A 16,261-nucleotide genomic window follows, 5' to 3' on the forward strand; every position below is an offset into this window, starting at 1 on the left:
CCAGATAATCACGATGGTGTGATCACTGACTTAGAGCCAGACATCCTGGAATGTGAAGTCAAATGGGCCTTAGAAAGCATCACTACGAACAAAGCTAGTGGAGGTGATGGAATTCCAGTTGAGCTATTCCAAATCCTGAAAGGTGATGCTGTGAAAGTGCTGCACTCAATATGCCAGCAAATTTGGAAAACTCAGCAGTGGCCACAGGACTGGAAAAGGTCAGTTTTCATTCTGATCCCCAAGAAAGGCAATGCCAAAGAATGCTCAAACTACCGCACAATTGCACTCATCACACACTAGTAAAGTAATGCTCAAAATTCTCCAAGCCAGGCTTCAGCAATATGTGAACCGTGAACTTCCAGATGTTCAAGCTGGTTTTAGAAAAGGGAGAGGAACCAGAGATCAAATTGCCAACATCCGCTGGATCATGGAAAAAGCAAGAGAGTTCCAGAAAAACATCTATTTCTGCTTCATTGACTATGCCAAAGCCTTTGACTGTGTGGATCACAATAAACTGTGGGAAATTCTGAAAGAGATGGGAATACTAGACCACCTGATTTGCCTCTTGAGAAATTTGTATGCAGGTCAGGAAGCAACAGTTAGAACTGGACATGGAACAACAGACTGGTTCCAAATAGGAAAAGGAGTTCATCAAGGCTGTATATTGTCACCCTGTTTATTTAACTTATATGCAGAGTACATCATGAGAAACGCTGGACTGGAAGAAACACAAACTGGAATCAAGATTGCCGGGAGAAATATCAATAACCTCAGATATGCAGATGACACCACCCTTATGGCAGAAAGTGAAGAGGAACTCAAAAGCCTCTTGATGAAAGTGAAAAAGGAGAGTGAAAAAGTTGGCTTAAAGCTCAACATTCAGAAAATGAAGATCATGGCATCTGGTCCTACCACTTCATGGGAAATAGATGGGGAAACAGTGGAAACAGTGTCAGACTTTATTTTTCTGGGCTCCAAAATCACTACAGATGGTGACTGAGGCCATGAAGTTAAAAGACGCTTACTCCTTGGAAGGAAAGTTATGACCAACCTAGATAGCATATTCAAAAGCAGAGACATTACTTTGCCAACAAAGGTCTGTCTAGTCAAGGCTATGGTTTTTCCTGTGGTCATGTATGGATGTGAGAGTTGGACTGTGAAGAAGGCTGAGCACCGAAGAATTGATGCTTTTGAAGTGTGGTGTTGGAGAAGACTCTTGAGAGTCCCTTGGACTGCAAGGAGATCCAACCAGTCCATTCTGAAGGAGATCAGCCCTGGGATTTCTTTGGAGGGAACGATGCTAAAGCTGAAACTCCAGTACTTTGGCCACCTCATGCGAAGAGTTGACTCATTGGAAAAGACTCTGATGCTGGGAGGGATTGGGGGCAGGAGGAGAAGGGGACGACAGAGGATGAGATGGCTGGATGGCATCACTGACTCGATGGTCGTGAGTCTGAATGAACTCCGGGAGTTGGTGATGGACAGGGAAGCCTGGCGTGCTGCGATTCATGGGGTCGCAAAGAGTTGGACACGACTGAGCAACTGATCTGATCTGATTATTGTTTCTTTCATTTCTTTTTCATTTATTTCTGCTTGGATCTTTATGATTTACTCCCTTCTACTAATTTTGGGGGTTTTTTTGGTTCTTCTTTTTCCAGTTGTTTTAGGTGTCAAGTTAGGTTGTCTATTCGATGTTTTTCTTGTTTGTTGAGGTAAGATTGTATTGCTATAAACTTCCCTCTTAGAACTGCTTTTGCTGTATCCCATAGATTTTGAGTTGTCATGTTTTCATTGAAATTTTTGATTTCCCTTTTGATTTCTTCAGTAACTTGTTGATTATTTAGAAACATGTTGTTTAATCTCCACATGTTTGTGTTTCTTACAGTTTTTTTTTCTTGTAATTGATATCTAGTCTTATAACATTGTGGTCGGAGAAGATGCTTGATATGATTTTGATTTTCTTAAATTTACTGAGGTTTGATTTGTGACCCAAGATGTGGTCTATCCTGGAGAATGTTCCATGTGCACTTGAGAAGAAGGTGTATTCTTCTACATTTAGATGAAATGTCCTGAAGATATCAATGAGATCCATCTCATCTAATGTATTATTTAAGACTTGTGTTTCCTTATTAATTTTCTGTTTTGATGATTTGACCATTGGTGTGAGTGGGGTGTTAAAGTCTCCTACTATTATTGTGTTACTGTCAATTTCTCCTTTTACGTCAGTTAGTGTTTGTCTTGTGTGTTGAGGTGCTCCTATGTTGAGTGCATAGATATTTACAATTGCTAGGTCTTCCTCTTGGATTGATCCCTTGATCTTTATGTAGTGTCTTTCCTTATCTCTTGTAATCTTCTTTATTTTAAGGTCTATTTTGTCAGATATGAGGATTGCTACTCCAGCTTTCTTTTGCTTTCCATTTGCATGGAATATATTTTTCCATCCTCTTACTTTCAGTCTATCTGTGTCTTGAGGTCTGAAGTGGGTTTCCTGTAGACAGCATATATATGGGTCTTGTTTTTGTATCCATTCAGCTAGTCTGTGTCCTTTGGTTGGAGCATTTAATTATTTACATTTAAAGAAATTATTGATATATATTTTCTTATTGCCATTTTTAAATTGTTTGGGGTTGATTTTGTAGATCTCCTTTCTTCTTTTGTATTTCTTGACTATATAAGTCCCTTTAACATTTGTTGGAAAGCTGGTTTGGTGGTACTGAATTCTCTTAACTTTTGCTTGTTTGAAAAGCTTTATATTTCTCCATCAATTTTGAATGAGATCCTTGCTAGGTACAGTAATCTTGGTTGTATATTTTTCCCTTTCAATACTTTAAATGTATTCTGCCATTCCTTTCTGGCTTGCAGTTTCTGCTGAAAGATCAGCTGTTAAGCATATGGGGTTTCCCTTGTATGTTACTTGTTGCTTTTAATATTCTTTCTTTGTGTTTAGTCTTTGTTAGTTTGATTAATATGTGTCTTGGTGTGTTTCTCTTTGGGCTTATCCTGTATGGGACTCTTTTGTGCCTCTTGAACTTGATTGACTATTTCCTTTTCCATGTTGGGGAAATTTTCAACTATAATTTCTTTAAAAATTTCCTCATACCCTTTCTTTTTCTCTTCTTCTTCTGGGACCCCTATAACTAAAATGTTGGTGTGTTTGATATTGTCCCAGAGGTCTCTCAGACTGTCTCCAGTTCTTTTCATTCTTTTTACTTTATTCTGCTCTTCAGAAGTTATTTCCACCATTTTATCTTCCAGCTCACTGATTCGTTCTTTTGCTTCAGATATTCTGCTATTGATTCCTTCTGCTACTGCTGCTGCTGCTAAGTCGCTTCAGTCGTGTTCGACTCTGTGCGAACCCGGAGATGGAAGCCCACCAGGCTCCCCCGTCCCTGGGGTTCTCCAGGCAAGAACACTGGAGTGGGTTGCCATTTCCTTCTCCAACGCATGAAAGTGAAAAGTGAAAGTGAAGTCGCTCAGTCATGTCTGACTCTTAGCGACCCCATGGATTGCAGCCCACCAGGCTCCTCCGTCCATGGGATTTTCCAGGCAAGAGTACTGGAGTGGGGTGCCATTTCCTTCTCCCTTTAATTCTTCTAGGTCTTTGTTGACTGAGTCTTGCATTTTCTCCATTTTGTTTTCAAGGTTTTTAATCATCTTTACTATCATTAGTCTGAATTCTTTTTCAGGTAGTTTGCCTATTTCTTCTTCATTTATTTGGACTTCTGTGTTTCTAGTTTGTTCCTTCATTTGTGTAGTATTTCTCTGCCTTTTCATTATTATTTTTTTAACTTATTGTGTTTGAGGTCTCCTTTTCCCAGGATTCAAGATTGAATTCCTTCTTCCTTTTGGTTTCTGCCCTCCTATGGTTGGTCTAGTGATTCGTGTAAGCTTTGAATAGGGTGTGTTTTGTGCTGAGTTTTTGTTTGTTTGTTTTTCCTCTGATGGGCAAGGCTGAGTGAGGTGGTAATCCTGTCTGCTGATGATTTGGTTTGTATTTTTGTTTTGTTTGTTGTTTAGATGAGCTGTCCTGCACATGGTGCTACTGGTGGTAGGGGGATGCAGGTCTTGTTTTCAAGTGGTTTCCTTTGTGTGAGTTCTGACCATCTGATACTCCCTAGGGTTAGTTCTCTGGTAGTCTAGGGTCTTGGAGTCACTGCTCACATTCCAGAGGCTCAGGGCTTCATCTCTCTGCATCTAAGAGAAGATGAGGGAAAGCTGAAGTGAGTTAGAAGCTGTTTTCTGATGGAAGATGAGGAAAACCTGCGGTGACTTAGAGCTCCTGGAAGCCCTCTGTGGGGCAGCCATTTGGTTCCGGGACTGGAAGGAAAACAGCAGCAGCCACTTTTACAAGTTTTAACTTACTGTGTCTTCCTGGTGAATTGAAGCTTTTATGATGGTGTAGTGACTTTCTTTATCCTTAAGTATTTTTTCCTTTTTTGTCCTAAATCCCTATTTTAAAAGAATATTTAGCTTCTCCAACTTAAATGTTGTTATGTGCTTGCTTTCTGTACTTTTTTTCATCTTCTTGGTTTTAATAGTCTGTAACCTAACATTCTGGTGTGTCTCTTATAGATAACATGTAGCTTAATTTTACATTTTTATCCATTTTGCCTATCTCTATGTATTAGTTGATGAATTTAACATTTATTGTAATTATTGATATTTTATCCTATCTTTGTATATTTTACTTCATTTTCTATACTTTTTTTAGTTTTAGGTCTCATCCTTCTTTTGAGATTGCTTGATATTTAGTTTGTTTTTCCTTAATCTATTTCTTGTTTGTATTGTTTTGAAGTTAAAAATTTTATTTCCATTCTTTTGGTGGTTACTCTTTTGACCACTTAGAATATGTATGGCCCTATATTTTGGCAGTGTGTAGCATGAACTCTGGAGTGAGAATGCTTATGTTCAACTTGCCAGTATGCAACCTCAGGCAAGGTACTTACTCTGATTATGCTTAGTTTTCTTATCCATAAAATGGGGATAAGAATAGAACCAATTTCATAGGTTTGTGTGAGTATTAAGTGACTACCTACATGATGAAGCCATTAGAGAGTAGTGTCCATCACACAGACATACTCTATCATATATATATATGATTATATATATACATTCTATGTCTATATGTATAATAAAATATAATAATTATTATAATTATCTATAATTCTAACATCTAAAGTTCTTGAGGTTTTATTTTTAAACTCTTGGCCAATCTTTGATTGTGAACTTATATTTGGAGGATCTCCCTCTGGAAATCCTGAGGCCCTAAATCTAATGGAGTCTTTCCTCCTCCATTAGATCTGCCACATGGGCTCTACCCCATTCAGTTGTCTCTGTTTTATGTGGGAATCCCAGTTTCAGCTTCCCTGCCTGCAGTGGGTCTGGGGTTAGTTCTGATCTCAGCTTTCATGTAAGTCTTTGTCTGAGGGCAACCCAAGACTTTAGTAAGCCATTGTTCCCAGATCTCCCCCATAGTTTCAGTTCATGATTCTGATGGCTTTGCTTTATTTTTATTTTTTTGGCCTTTGAGGATTTCTATTATTTACTAAGACCCTAAGAAGACGTTAACAAGTATATTTTATCAAGGATTTGACAAACTACAGCGAGAGAGTCCTCAAAACACCTGGGCTCCCTACAGCTGCCAGAAAAGTTCATGGGACTTCTCTGACCATTTTGAGTGCAGGAACTTATTCATGCTAATATCCTCAGATCCCAGCTTGGAGACCATCTCATTTCTGTGCAGGATTGTGCTCAATTGCTCAGTCTTGTCCGACTCTTTGTGGCCCCATGAACTGTAGCCCACCAGGCTCCTCTGCCCATGGGATTTTCCAGGCAAGAATACTGGAGTGGGGTGCCATTTCCTATTCCAGGGGATCTTCCAGACCCAGGGATCGAACCTGTATTTCCTGCATGGGCAGGTGGATTCTTTACTACTAGTACCACCAGGGAAGCAGGTGATAAATGACTTTTAAAACTGAATGACAGGGACTTCCCTGGTGGTCCAGTGGTTAAGACTCTGCACTTCCGTGCAGGGTTGCACCTGGAGTTCTTAAGGAAGATGTTAGGACCTAGAGTTGCAATACCTTTTCCCAGCCTCTTGGGGAGCCATGATTCAAAGTCAGCCTTGAAAGCCCAGATCCTCTCCCTGCTTGTGGCTGATATCAGGGCAGAGAGGAAGGGAAGGAAGGCAGTGGGACAAGTCCCCTGTGTAGAAAGCACACTTAATGACCCCTGGCTTCCCCAGTGGGTTGTTCACTGTTGCCCCCTGAGTGGGGTGCCCCCACCCATCAGCGCTGGTACCCATGTCTTCTTTTTTTCTACTTTGAGAATCAATCATTTCCCATAGACCTTTTCCTACCCAGGACAAGTAATAAAGATCATAGTTTGGTAGTCTTTAGCTCAACACTTTTCAAGCAGCCCAGTCAGCCTATGTCAAAGACTTCATGCACCAGTTTAATAAACAGTGACCACAATACAAAACCGTAAGAAACAGTACTTGAGCCAAGAGCAGGACAGCAGATTTTCCATTATAAACAGTTTCTTGTTCAGGTGGGCTTGGGGATGGGCGGGGAGGCAGAGGGCTGGCTCAGACCCTCTCCTCCCTCCACTCCAGCCCTTGGTGATCTGGGCTCTTAGAAGAGCGTCTGTTTCCATTCAATAGAGTAGAAAGTTCTTGGCTTAGCAATGCCTTCAGAGACCTCAGCCTTGGAGGCTGGCTTGTTCGGTGGGCTGTGTCTCTCCCTCCTTGGGATGCCGAGAGCATCATGGGCAGCTGAACTGGAGCTGCTGACTTCCTGCATGCCTGTGAGCTGTGGGGTGACTTACAGGATTGCAGGTCCTTTGCTGCACCTAGAAATGCTGAGAGTGTGGGCAGAGAGGTGTGCCCAAGGGGGCTCTTGATCTGTGTCTGACTTCTGGGGGATTCCCATGTGGGCAGGACAGGGGGAAGCAGTTCCAGCACTGCAGGGGGCAGGAGCATCATGGATCAGACTAGAATAAAAGAGACCAACAAATAAACTAGGTAATTCAAAATTGGGCAAAATGGTGGCATGCAAAATTAATCTTCCTTTTCTGAAGCTCTTTGCTCCTCTCTCTACTCTCTAGAGGTCAGGAAGTCTCATAAGCCTTTCCATCCTCCTTTTTTTTTTTTTTAAATTGGAGGATAATTGCTTTATAGCATTGTGGTGGTCTCTGCTGTAAATTAATGGAATCAGTCATGGTTATATATATCCCCTCCCTTTTGAGCCTCCCTCCTCCCATCCATTCCACCCCCTAGGTCATCACAAAGCACCAGGCTGAGCTCCCTGTGTTATACAGCAGCTTCCCACTACTTATCTGTTTTACACATGATAGTTTATATATGTCAATGCTCCTTTCTCAATTTGTCCCACCGTCTCCTTCTCCAAATGTGTCCACAAGTCTGTTTGCTATGTCTATGTCTCCATTTCTTCTCTGTAAATAGGTTCATCAGTACTATTTTTTTCTAGATTCCATATATATATGCATTAATACCTGATGTTTGTTTTTCTCTTTCTGATTGACTTCACTCTGTATAAAAGGCTCTAGGTTCATCCACCTCACTACAACTGACTCAAATTCATTCCTTTTTATGACTGAGTAATATTTCCATCCTCTTTCTTATCAGAATCTGGTCTCTGGAAAGTGTCTGATAGCTGCATTCGATCAGAGAACAAGAGAATGGTAAAGCTGGGTGTGTTCCATACAGTAAGGTATTTGCATTTAATGGGAGATCTAAGGAATTTCAGCTCTTAATGGTGGAATTCCAGGTTGTCACTTACTGGGAATGAAGACTATTGGGGGTTTAAAGGGGAATCTCAGAGCCATTAAGTCACTAAGGGTGGCCTGGAACCCACAGAAGAGAGGGAGGGAGGGAGGGTACCACAGGGAGGGCAAACACGCTTACCTTCCGGACGTTGTAGATCCAGTTGAGATAGGCTGTGACCTTAGTGTATACTCCTGGGGTAGTAGGTCCCCCACAGCCATGGCCCCAGCTCACGATGCCCACCACTTGCCACCAGTCAGAGTGATACATCAGAGGGCCACCACTGTCACCCTGTGAGACAGGCCAGAGCAGAGGCTGCTGGGGAGGGTGGGCAGGGCTGGGGTGGAGAGGTGGGTTTCTCCACCCTCCCCTCACTGCATTGGCCCATCTGGTCCCTGCTCTCCAGCGCCCTCTGCTGTTCCACCTTCACTTCCCCTGCTCATGCTGTTCCTGCAGCCTGGAATGCCTTTCCCTTTTGGGGTGAAAGGGTTCTGTCTCTGTCAAGCAAGTTGTGGGTGTGCTTTTATTCCTTTTTTGGAGATCTACAACTCACACTAGCACAGTGAGGGCTCTAAGGAGTCCTGTAGTAAGGAAGCCTGGTTATCTTTGTCTAACCTAGTGCGTGTTAAGTCGCTTCAGTCATGTCGGGCTCTATATGACCATATGGACTGCAGTGTGCCAGGCTTCTCTGTCCGTGGGATTCTCCAAGCAAGAATACTGAAGTGGGTAGCCATTCCCTTCTCCAGGGGATCTTCCCGATCCAGGGATAGAACCCGCACTTCCTGCATTTCACGTGGATTCTTTACCAACCGAGCCCCCTGGGAAGCCCATCTAACCTAGTAGTTTCCAGATTTATGGAACCATTACAGGGGGGCTTATTTCATGCTAGTCACTGTTCTAGATAACTGGGATCAATTAATGAAAAGAGAAAAGATCCTTGCCCTAAGGGAGCTTGGAATTAGATGGAGAGAGAGAGAACAAGCAAACTACAAAATGACATTTTCTTGTACGAAAAATGAGAGATAGTGGAAAGTGCACTTATTTAGGTGTCCTTCTTACCAGCTCTTATAGCCTCTGGGGCTTCATCCCTCAGAACCCAATAACTCTGTAGCTGAACTGCCTGTGGAGTTATTCACCCCCGCCCCCATTACTGTGAACTCCCTGAGGGAAGACACTGTCCTCAAAGTTCTGCATCTACTTGATATCAAGTCATCAAGAGAGGACTAAGAGATGCCTCTTGAGTGAAGGAATTTAATGACTGAGAATGGGGATGGGAGAAGGGTTTGGGGTTTTAACGAAAATAGTTGAGAAGATCCTCTGGGTGGGGATGTGAGACTATATTCACGGACTGGCCAGTAAGATGGGTGAGGGACAGTGCACTGGGGCTTATCCAGCACGAGATGGGTTTTCTCTAGTGTAGTTCAGCAGCTTGAGGACAGTTGTAGAGAAAACAGACCTGGGGTTCCTGCCTGCTAGGGGCTAATACTGTTTTAAATGATGGGAAGTAAGAGCAGGTGGTGAGGGAAACATCATCTTTCTATGTAAAATATACATTTGAAATCTCTTTGCTTCTATCTGTCTATCCATGCATCCATCCATCCTTATATCTTTTTCCCTCTCCCCCTTCCTCCCTTCACCACACACTGAGTGCCCACCATGTGCAAGGCTTCATGTGGGGGCATTCATCCTCTGAACTTTTTCATCTCTTCAGAGCAGACTTCCCCTATCTCTGTAATTCCCTCATGATCCTCGGAGGCCGCACCTGGCAGGTGTCCACGCCGCCCTCCGGGAGGCCTGCGCACATCATCGTCGCGGTGACCTCCCCCTGGTACGCATCCTCTGCATTGCACCGAGTGCTGTCGATGAGCTGGACGGATCCCTGCTGCAGTATGTCAGACATCTTCCCTGGAGGTTGAAAACACACTCGCATTCCCATTCTTGCCTTCAAACCCCAGCCCAGGACAGTCCTCTGGGTTTCCTGGTACCTTGGTGTTTGGACCTCCAGGATGGGTTTTTCTAAAGGATGGTCCTCCTTCCCATCACTTTTGGGAGCTGCTCGCTTAGTCCTGTAATCCTGAGCCTGCCACTTACCTCCGTTCTCTTCTGTAAAGCCCCATCCGATGACCCAGAGTGGGGTGCCTGGAGTGAGCTCCTCGTCAGAGAAGGGCAGGCAGATGGGCCTGATTGTGCCTACCAGGAGCAGAGAGGAAGAGGGGACCCAAAGTTCAGGACAGCCTGGCGACTAAACCCTCTATAAGGGTGAACACCAGGGTTTCCATAGCACATGTTCCATGGGATGTTAATAGAAGTAGCATGGAAAAAAAAAAAAGATTCTTTGGTCAAATAAGTTTAGAAAATGTGTTGGACTTCCCTGGTGGTGTAGTGAATGAGAGTCCACCTGCCAATACAGGAGACATGAGTTTGGTCCCTGGTCCAGGAAGATTCCACATGCCACAGAGCAACTGAGTCCAGGAGACACAACTGCTGAGCCCATGTGCTGCAACTACTGAAGCTGTGTGCCTAGAGCCCTTGCTCTGCAACAGGAGAAGCCATAGTAGTGAGAAGCCCAAGCACCGCAAGGAACAGTAGCCCCTGCTTGCCACAACTGGAGAAAAGCCTATGCAGCAATGAAGACCCAGCACAGCCAAAAATAAATAAATAATTTTAAATAAAGAAAATGTGAATTAAACACAACAAAACAAATTGCTAAAAAAAAACACAAACCCTCTTAATGTCATTAATATACTAATGTGTTCCAGGAAGAGAGCTATGGTATAAAAATGTTTTCCAAACTTATTTGAGAAAGGAACCCTCTTGTACCCAAGGGACCCGTGTTCTATGGAACCATCCATTGGAGATGCTGATCTAAATACTACCCTGTGTAAGCTTGAGTCATTGAACAGAGCTGGTCAAAGATGCTATGGGCTGCCTTAACAGTAATGAGTTGCTGTCCCTGGAGGAGAGCAAATGAGCCCAATGACCCTTTGGCAGGGAGATTGTGCAGGCTTTTGCATTGGTTGGTGTGGAGGATGGGCCAGGAGATCTTTTAGGTCCCTCACAACTCCAAGATTGGATGAATCTGTGATTCTCACTTGGGGTGCTCTATGTAGAGAAAACAGACATCAGAAGAATCTGGCAGGGGTAAGGTGTCAGCTGAGAGCTCGAGGAGGCCTCATGGCTTTCATGACAATAGGCTGATATACTTGCCAGAAACAATGGGCCAACTGAGATCTTGAGAGGAGTAGTGATGTGCCCAAGGCCACTTAGTGAAAGAGCTAGTGGCGGAATGGGAGTTCTGTCCCCAGGCGCCGGCTCTCACCGGAGAATGTGAGCGGGAGCTGCAGCTTCACGAGGGCAATGTCGTGCTCTCTGGGGTATGTGGTGTTAGGCTCAAGGATGAAGATCTTGGCCACAGGCAGGGATGGGAAGCTGCCCAGTCTGTCTGAGCCAGCCCTCACCTTCCAGTTGGGCACATCGAGATGCTTCCTGGGGGCAGAGACAGTGAGGTTCAGGTCCGAGCCAAGCATGAGGAGGTTTTGCTAAAGGCTGGGTCTCCGGGGCCCTGGGGAGTGGGTGCTGCATGTCCCTGCCTTGGTGGGTAATGATGGTAAGGGCAGGGGTGCTGGAGAAGGGCCATCTGAGGAATCACCTACTGCAGGTCAGATTCTAAAAGGGGATTTGATTCTTCTCCCTGGTGAAACCTGCTGGAAGAAACTTATAACTGGAGGGCTGGGGAATGGGCTATGCTCAGTGCCTGCACTCTGGGTCCTGACACTCTAGTGCATTTTACTGGTCTTGTTACTCATGTGGTACTTGCATTGTGGTCAGTTCTATTGTATACAGTAAGTCTCCTACGTATGAACCTTCAAGTTGAAGACTCAAAGATGTGAATGTGTGTTTGCATCTCCAATCATGTAAGTTAGTTAATGTGTCTGGCGCTATTTGTAAAATTTGGGTACCTAGGCTAACTTTGTTGAAGTTAATGAACAAATTGGACTTACAAACATATTCTTGGAATGGAACACATTCATATGTAGGGAATTTACTATACTTTTCTTCTTCCTGACACCAGACACAGCTGAGTGCACAGGGAAAATATAGCTTTTATCAGATTCTCCAAAAAAGTTAAAAATCACTGGCCTACACCATGTGTTCCTCTGAGGCACTTATGGCGTCTGCTGCATGAAGGCACATGGTACCTAGTAGGTACTGATAGATGGTGAATGAATGAACAGATGAATGAATGAAGGTGAAGAGGACCTGGAATGGTCCTTCTCCAGAGGTATGGGCAGGCCTGTCTCTGCTGGCTGGTAACAGAATACTTTTTTTTTTTTAACTTCTGGATATAATGAAGGAGTGGCATGGACCTGGGATTTGGAACCACTTCTTGAAAGACTAGCAGAAAGGGAGAGAGTTCTCAAGCCTCCCTTGGAGTCCTCAGAGGCGGATGGGAAGTGCTTTTGTGCAGTGAGTGATGTAGGGGAGAGTGAGGACACGGGGTCTTTGCTGGCTTCCCCCCCGAAAGGGAAGAAGTCAGGCCTGGTGACTGGTACCCTCTGCTAAGAGCCCCCAAGGCCTAACAAAGGATGTCATGTCCAGTGTCTCATTAGGCAGCCACACCCTGGTACATGCTCTTTAGTGGGAAGGGAAGGGCTGGAGGGCATCAGACAACAGATTGGAGACAGAGGATCCAGGTGCTCAGGTTCCTACGTGGCTCTGACCCCAGGGGCTCCCCGTGTGCACCTTACCAGAAGCAGTGGGCAGCTGTGAGGATCCAGTGTGGGTCTAGGATGCTCCCTCCACAGATGTGTTGTTTGTCGTACTGGATGCTGACCTGCCAAGGCCAAGAATCCACAGAGGCCTCCTTCCCACCCACCACCCGAGGGGCCTTCACGCTCTGTCCGCAGGCTGGACTCAGAGGGAAGGAGGAAGAAAGAAGGAGTCAGGCTCTTGGGGACTGGGGTTGTCCCCTTTAGAGCCCCCAGCCTATCCTGAGCAGGGTCCTTAGGACTGGAAACAGAGGTGGGGGTAGAGAACCAGGCCAATTTTGAATTATTCACCAGGAGACGCTGAGTGTCCCAGACTCCCCCAGTCTCCGTCTCCTGTTTTTAGCTTCGGATGGAGTTTATACTGGGAATATAGATGTGTCCATTGTGCTGGAATTCATGACCTTGAAGCTAAACGTGGACCCAGAATTATGAAAGTCTTGCCCAGGGGGGTGTCCCCAGCTGCTCCCACTACTCAACAGTCAACAGACGCCCACAGGCTGCTTCGGGATTGGAGAGTGGGAAGAAAGTTCCAGAAATGGATCTTCCCATCCTAAACACACCTTTCTCCAAGTCCCTTCCCCCTGCTCAGAGAGTCTCCCGATTTGACATCCTGTTCCCTCTTTCACATCCCACTCTCCTGGCTCTCACGTCTGACTTGCGAACTCTTGTAAAAAATCTCCGGTTCCACCTCTCCGCCCTGTTCCCAGCCTCTCCAATCCTTCTGGCAGTCACTGCCACAGTGATGGTTCTAAGGGGGAAACGCCACCACCCTCTCTGGATTTGTGCCTGGAAGGGGCTTGTGAAACACTTTCTAATTCCAAACACTGCTTTCTACACATCCCTCACTCCCTCACTCAAAGCTCCTTACCATCCCTCTCTGTCTGTAGGGGAAGAGTTTAAACTCCTGCTCCTGGCAGCCTCCTGATAGAAAATTGCTGTCTAGCCAAATCGATCTGCTGGTAGCTCCCTGAAAAGTCTTTCTGTTTTTGCTCCAGGAAGTCCCTGTCCCTGAGATGCTGTCTCCTCTAATGTTCATCTAAATCACTGTTCATTCGGCTGGGAAGAGAGCACTGGCCAAGAAAGAGAGACAGACCTGGTCCCTGCCCTCTTAGAGCCTACAGTTCATTCTGTGATGTTTAGCCTGAGCATTTTCTCCAGGTTGCCTGATCCCTGGGGATTTTCCTCTCCTGGCATTTTCACAGCCTGCCTGGATGTTGGCCAGCTTTCCTTGTCTTAGTTCAGTCTTGTCTTCTCAACGATACTGAAGCCTCCTCTAGGGAGGATCTGTGGCTTAAGCCTCGTTCTGACTTCAGTGCTGCTTAGCTCAGCACATCAGGTGCTTAGATCCCATCAGTAACTTGAGATCACGTGATAATGGGTAAAAGTCTTAACATCCAACAGGGATACATCAGTCAGTTCAGTTGCTCAGTCATGTCCGACTCTCTGCGACCCCGTGGACTGCAGCACGCCAGGCTTCCCTGACCATCACCAACTCCTGGAGCTTGCTCAAACTCATGTCCATCAAGTCAGTGATGCCATCCCACCATCTCATCCTCTGTCATCCCCTTCTCCTCCTGCCTTCAATCTTTCCCAGCATCAGGGTCTTTTCCAATGAGTCAGTTCTTCACATCAGGTGGTCAAAGTGTTGAGTTTCACCTTCAGCATCAGCTCTTCCAATGAATATTCAGGACTGATTTCCTTTAGGATGGACTGGTTGGATCTCCTTGCAGTCCAAGGGACTCTCAAGAGTCTTCTCCAACAACACAGTTCAAAAGCACCAATTCTTTGGCACTCAGCTTTCTTCATAGTCCAACTCTCACATCCATACATGACTACTGGAAAAACCATAGCTTTGACTAGATGGACCTTTGTTGGTAAAGTAATGTCTCTGCTTTTTAACGTGCTGTCTAGGTTGGTCATAGCTTTTCTTCTAAGGAGCAAGCATCTTCCAATTTCATGGCCTCAGTCACCATCTGCAGTGATTTTGGAGCCCAAGAAAATAAAGTCTGTCACTGTTACTATTGTTTCCCCATCTACTTGCCATAAAGTGATAGGACCGGATGCCATGATTTTGTTTTTTTGAAGGTTGAGTTTTAAGTCAGCTTTTTCACTCCCCTCTTTCACTTTCATCAAAAGGCTCTTCAGTTCCTCTTCACTTTCTGCCATAAGGGTGGTGTCATCTGCATGTCTGAGGTTAGGGTTAGGGTTAGGTTAGGGTTTCTCCTGGCAATCTTGATTCCAGCTTGTGCTTCATCCAGCCCAGCGTTTCTCATGATAAACTCTGCATATAAGTTAAATAAGAAGGGTGACAATATACAGCCTTGAATTACTCCTTTCCCAATTTGGAACCAGTCCGTGGTTCCATGCACACACACTACTAAGCTGCAGGGATGCAGCCACACTGCTAAACTGCAAAGGCAGCGAGGATGACCTTCCTCCTCTCAGGTGATCCAGTTTCTGGCCATCTGCCAGGCTCAGCCTGGTTCTCCCACGAGGCTGGTGGGATGAGTGGGACCTCAGAGCTTGTTTTTCCTTCTGATCTTCTCTTAGAACTAGGGGCTCTCCCAGGATTCTGTTGGGCTGTTGGACCAAAGGGCTTCTTGGGAAGATGAACTTCAGAGAGATCAAGTGAATTACCTAAGGTCACACTGGAAGCCAGTGGGACGGGTGCTGTCCAGATCTCCTGATGTCCCCCCTGCCCTCCCGGCTCCATGCCATCACTCTGGAGCATGTTAGTCGGGACTACTGGTCAGTTTGGCACTTCCTCCATGTGGCCTCACACCTCTCTCTTTGGTCAGCCATTAGCTTCTGAGGACAGAGGCCAATTCTCTTGCTTGTCTGGTATCTTCTACTTCCAGCTAGCATCTGACAGTGATGATGCATCTTAACTGTTCCATGAATCTTTGCTAAATGGAATGAGCAGATGAGATTACATGGGCCCTGGCCAGGGGTAAGAGAGGGTAGAGGCTCTGGTTTTCCTACTCTCTCTTGGATCTCTGCCCACAACAAGTGTGGAGATATGGGTGGGCAGTGGGAGGGAGTTCTTAACATCAACTACTTGAAGGAGTGTTCACCTACAAGCCCAAGGTCCAGGGAGTAATGTCTGGACAGAATAGAGTGACACTTGGAGTCTAAGTGATTTAAGAATGAGGATGAAGGTCTTCTTTTCTGCTTATTGCTGGCCCAGGACCCAAACCCTCAGAGATGGGGCGTACTCACCAAGGCACTGCAGGGAAACCAGGGAACCTGAGAGACAGGGGCTGGAAAGGAGACACAGGCATCCTGTGATTTTTGCTTGTCTTTTGGCTGGGAGGCAGAGACTCGGGTCTCCTGGCACTATTGATTCCAGTCCCCTCACAGCACCCGGGAAATATGAAACCTTGCCAGATGGGGGCTGTATAGACACTGTGCTGTGCTGTACTTAGTTGTTCAATCGTGTCTGACTCTGACCCCATGGTCTATAGCCTTCCAGCCTCCTCTGTCCATCAGATTCTCCAGGCAAGAACACTGAGGTGGGTTGCCATGCCCTCCTCCAGGGGATCTTCCCAACCTAGGGATCGAACACAAGTCTCCTGCATTGCAGGTGGATTCTTTACTGTCTGAGCCACCAGAGAAGCCCAAGAATACTGGAGTGGGTAGCCTATCCTTTCTCCAGGGGATTTTCCCAACCCAGGAAACTCACCAGGGTCTCCTGCATTGCAGGTGGATT

At 45.4% G+C, this 16,261-nt stretch overlaps 1 protein-coding gene across 3 annotated transcripts in view; it reads right to left on the bottom strand.

The window, feature by feature from the left end:
* Positions 1–6,911: 6,911 nt before the first annotated feature.
* TMPRSS4 (transmembrane serine protease 4) overlaps positions 6,912–16,261 on the bottom strand; it is a 39,009-nt gene continuing 29,659 nt past the window's right edge. For 2 of the 3 annotated variants that reach the window (XM_006044712.4, XM_025266822.3), the window contains exons 7-13: positions 15,772–15,812; positions 12,532–12,691; positions 11,103–11,269; positions 9,875–9,973; positions 9,546–9,688; positions 7,925–8,074; positions 6,912–6,990 (exon numbers count right to left, since the gene is read on the bottom strand). In XM_006044712.4, the coding sequence (XP_006044774.1) occupies positions 6,979–6,990; positions 7,925–8,074; positions 9,546–9,688; positions 9,875–9,973; positions 11,103–11,269; positions 12,532–12,691; positions 15,772–15,812 (772 nt within the window). In that variant the 3' untranslated portion in view covers positions 6,912–6,978. Of the gene's footprint in view, positions 6,991–7,924; positions 8,075–9,438; positions 9,689–9,874; positions 9,974–11,102; positions 11,270–12,531; positions 12,692–15,771; positions 15,813–16,261 lie in introns of those variants that run through there. The other variant, XR_006545387.2, reaches the window with a different exon arrangement.

This window comes from Bubalus bubalis, chromosome 16 (genome assembly GCF_019923935.1).
Source record: "Bubalus bubalis isolate 160015118507 breed Murrah chromosome 16, NDDB_SH_1, whole genome shotgun sequence".
In the NCBI taxonomy this organism is placed as follows: Eukaryota; Metazoa; Chordata; class Mammalia; order Artiodactyla; family Bovidae; genus Bubalus; species Bubalus bubalis.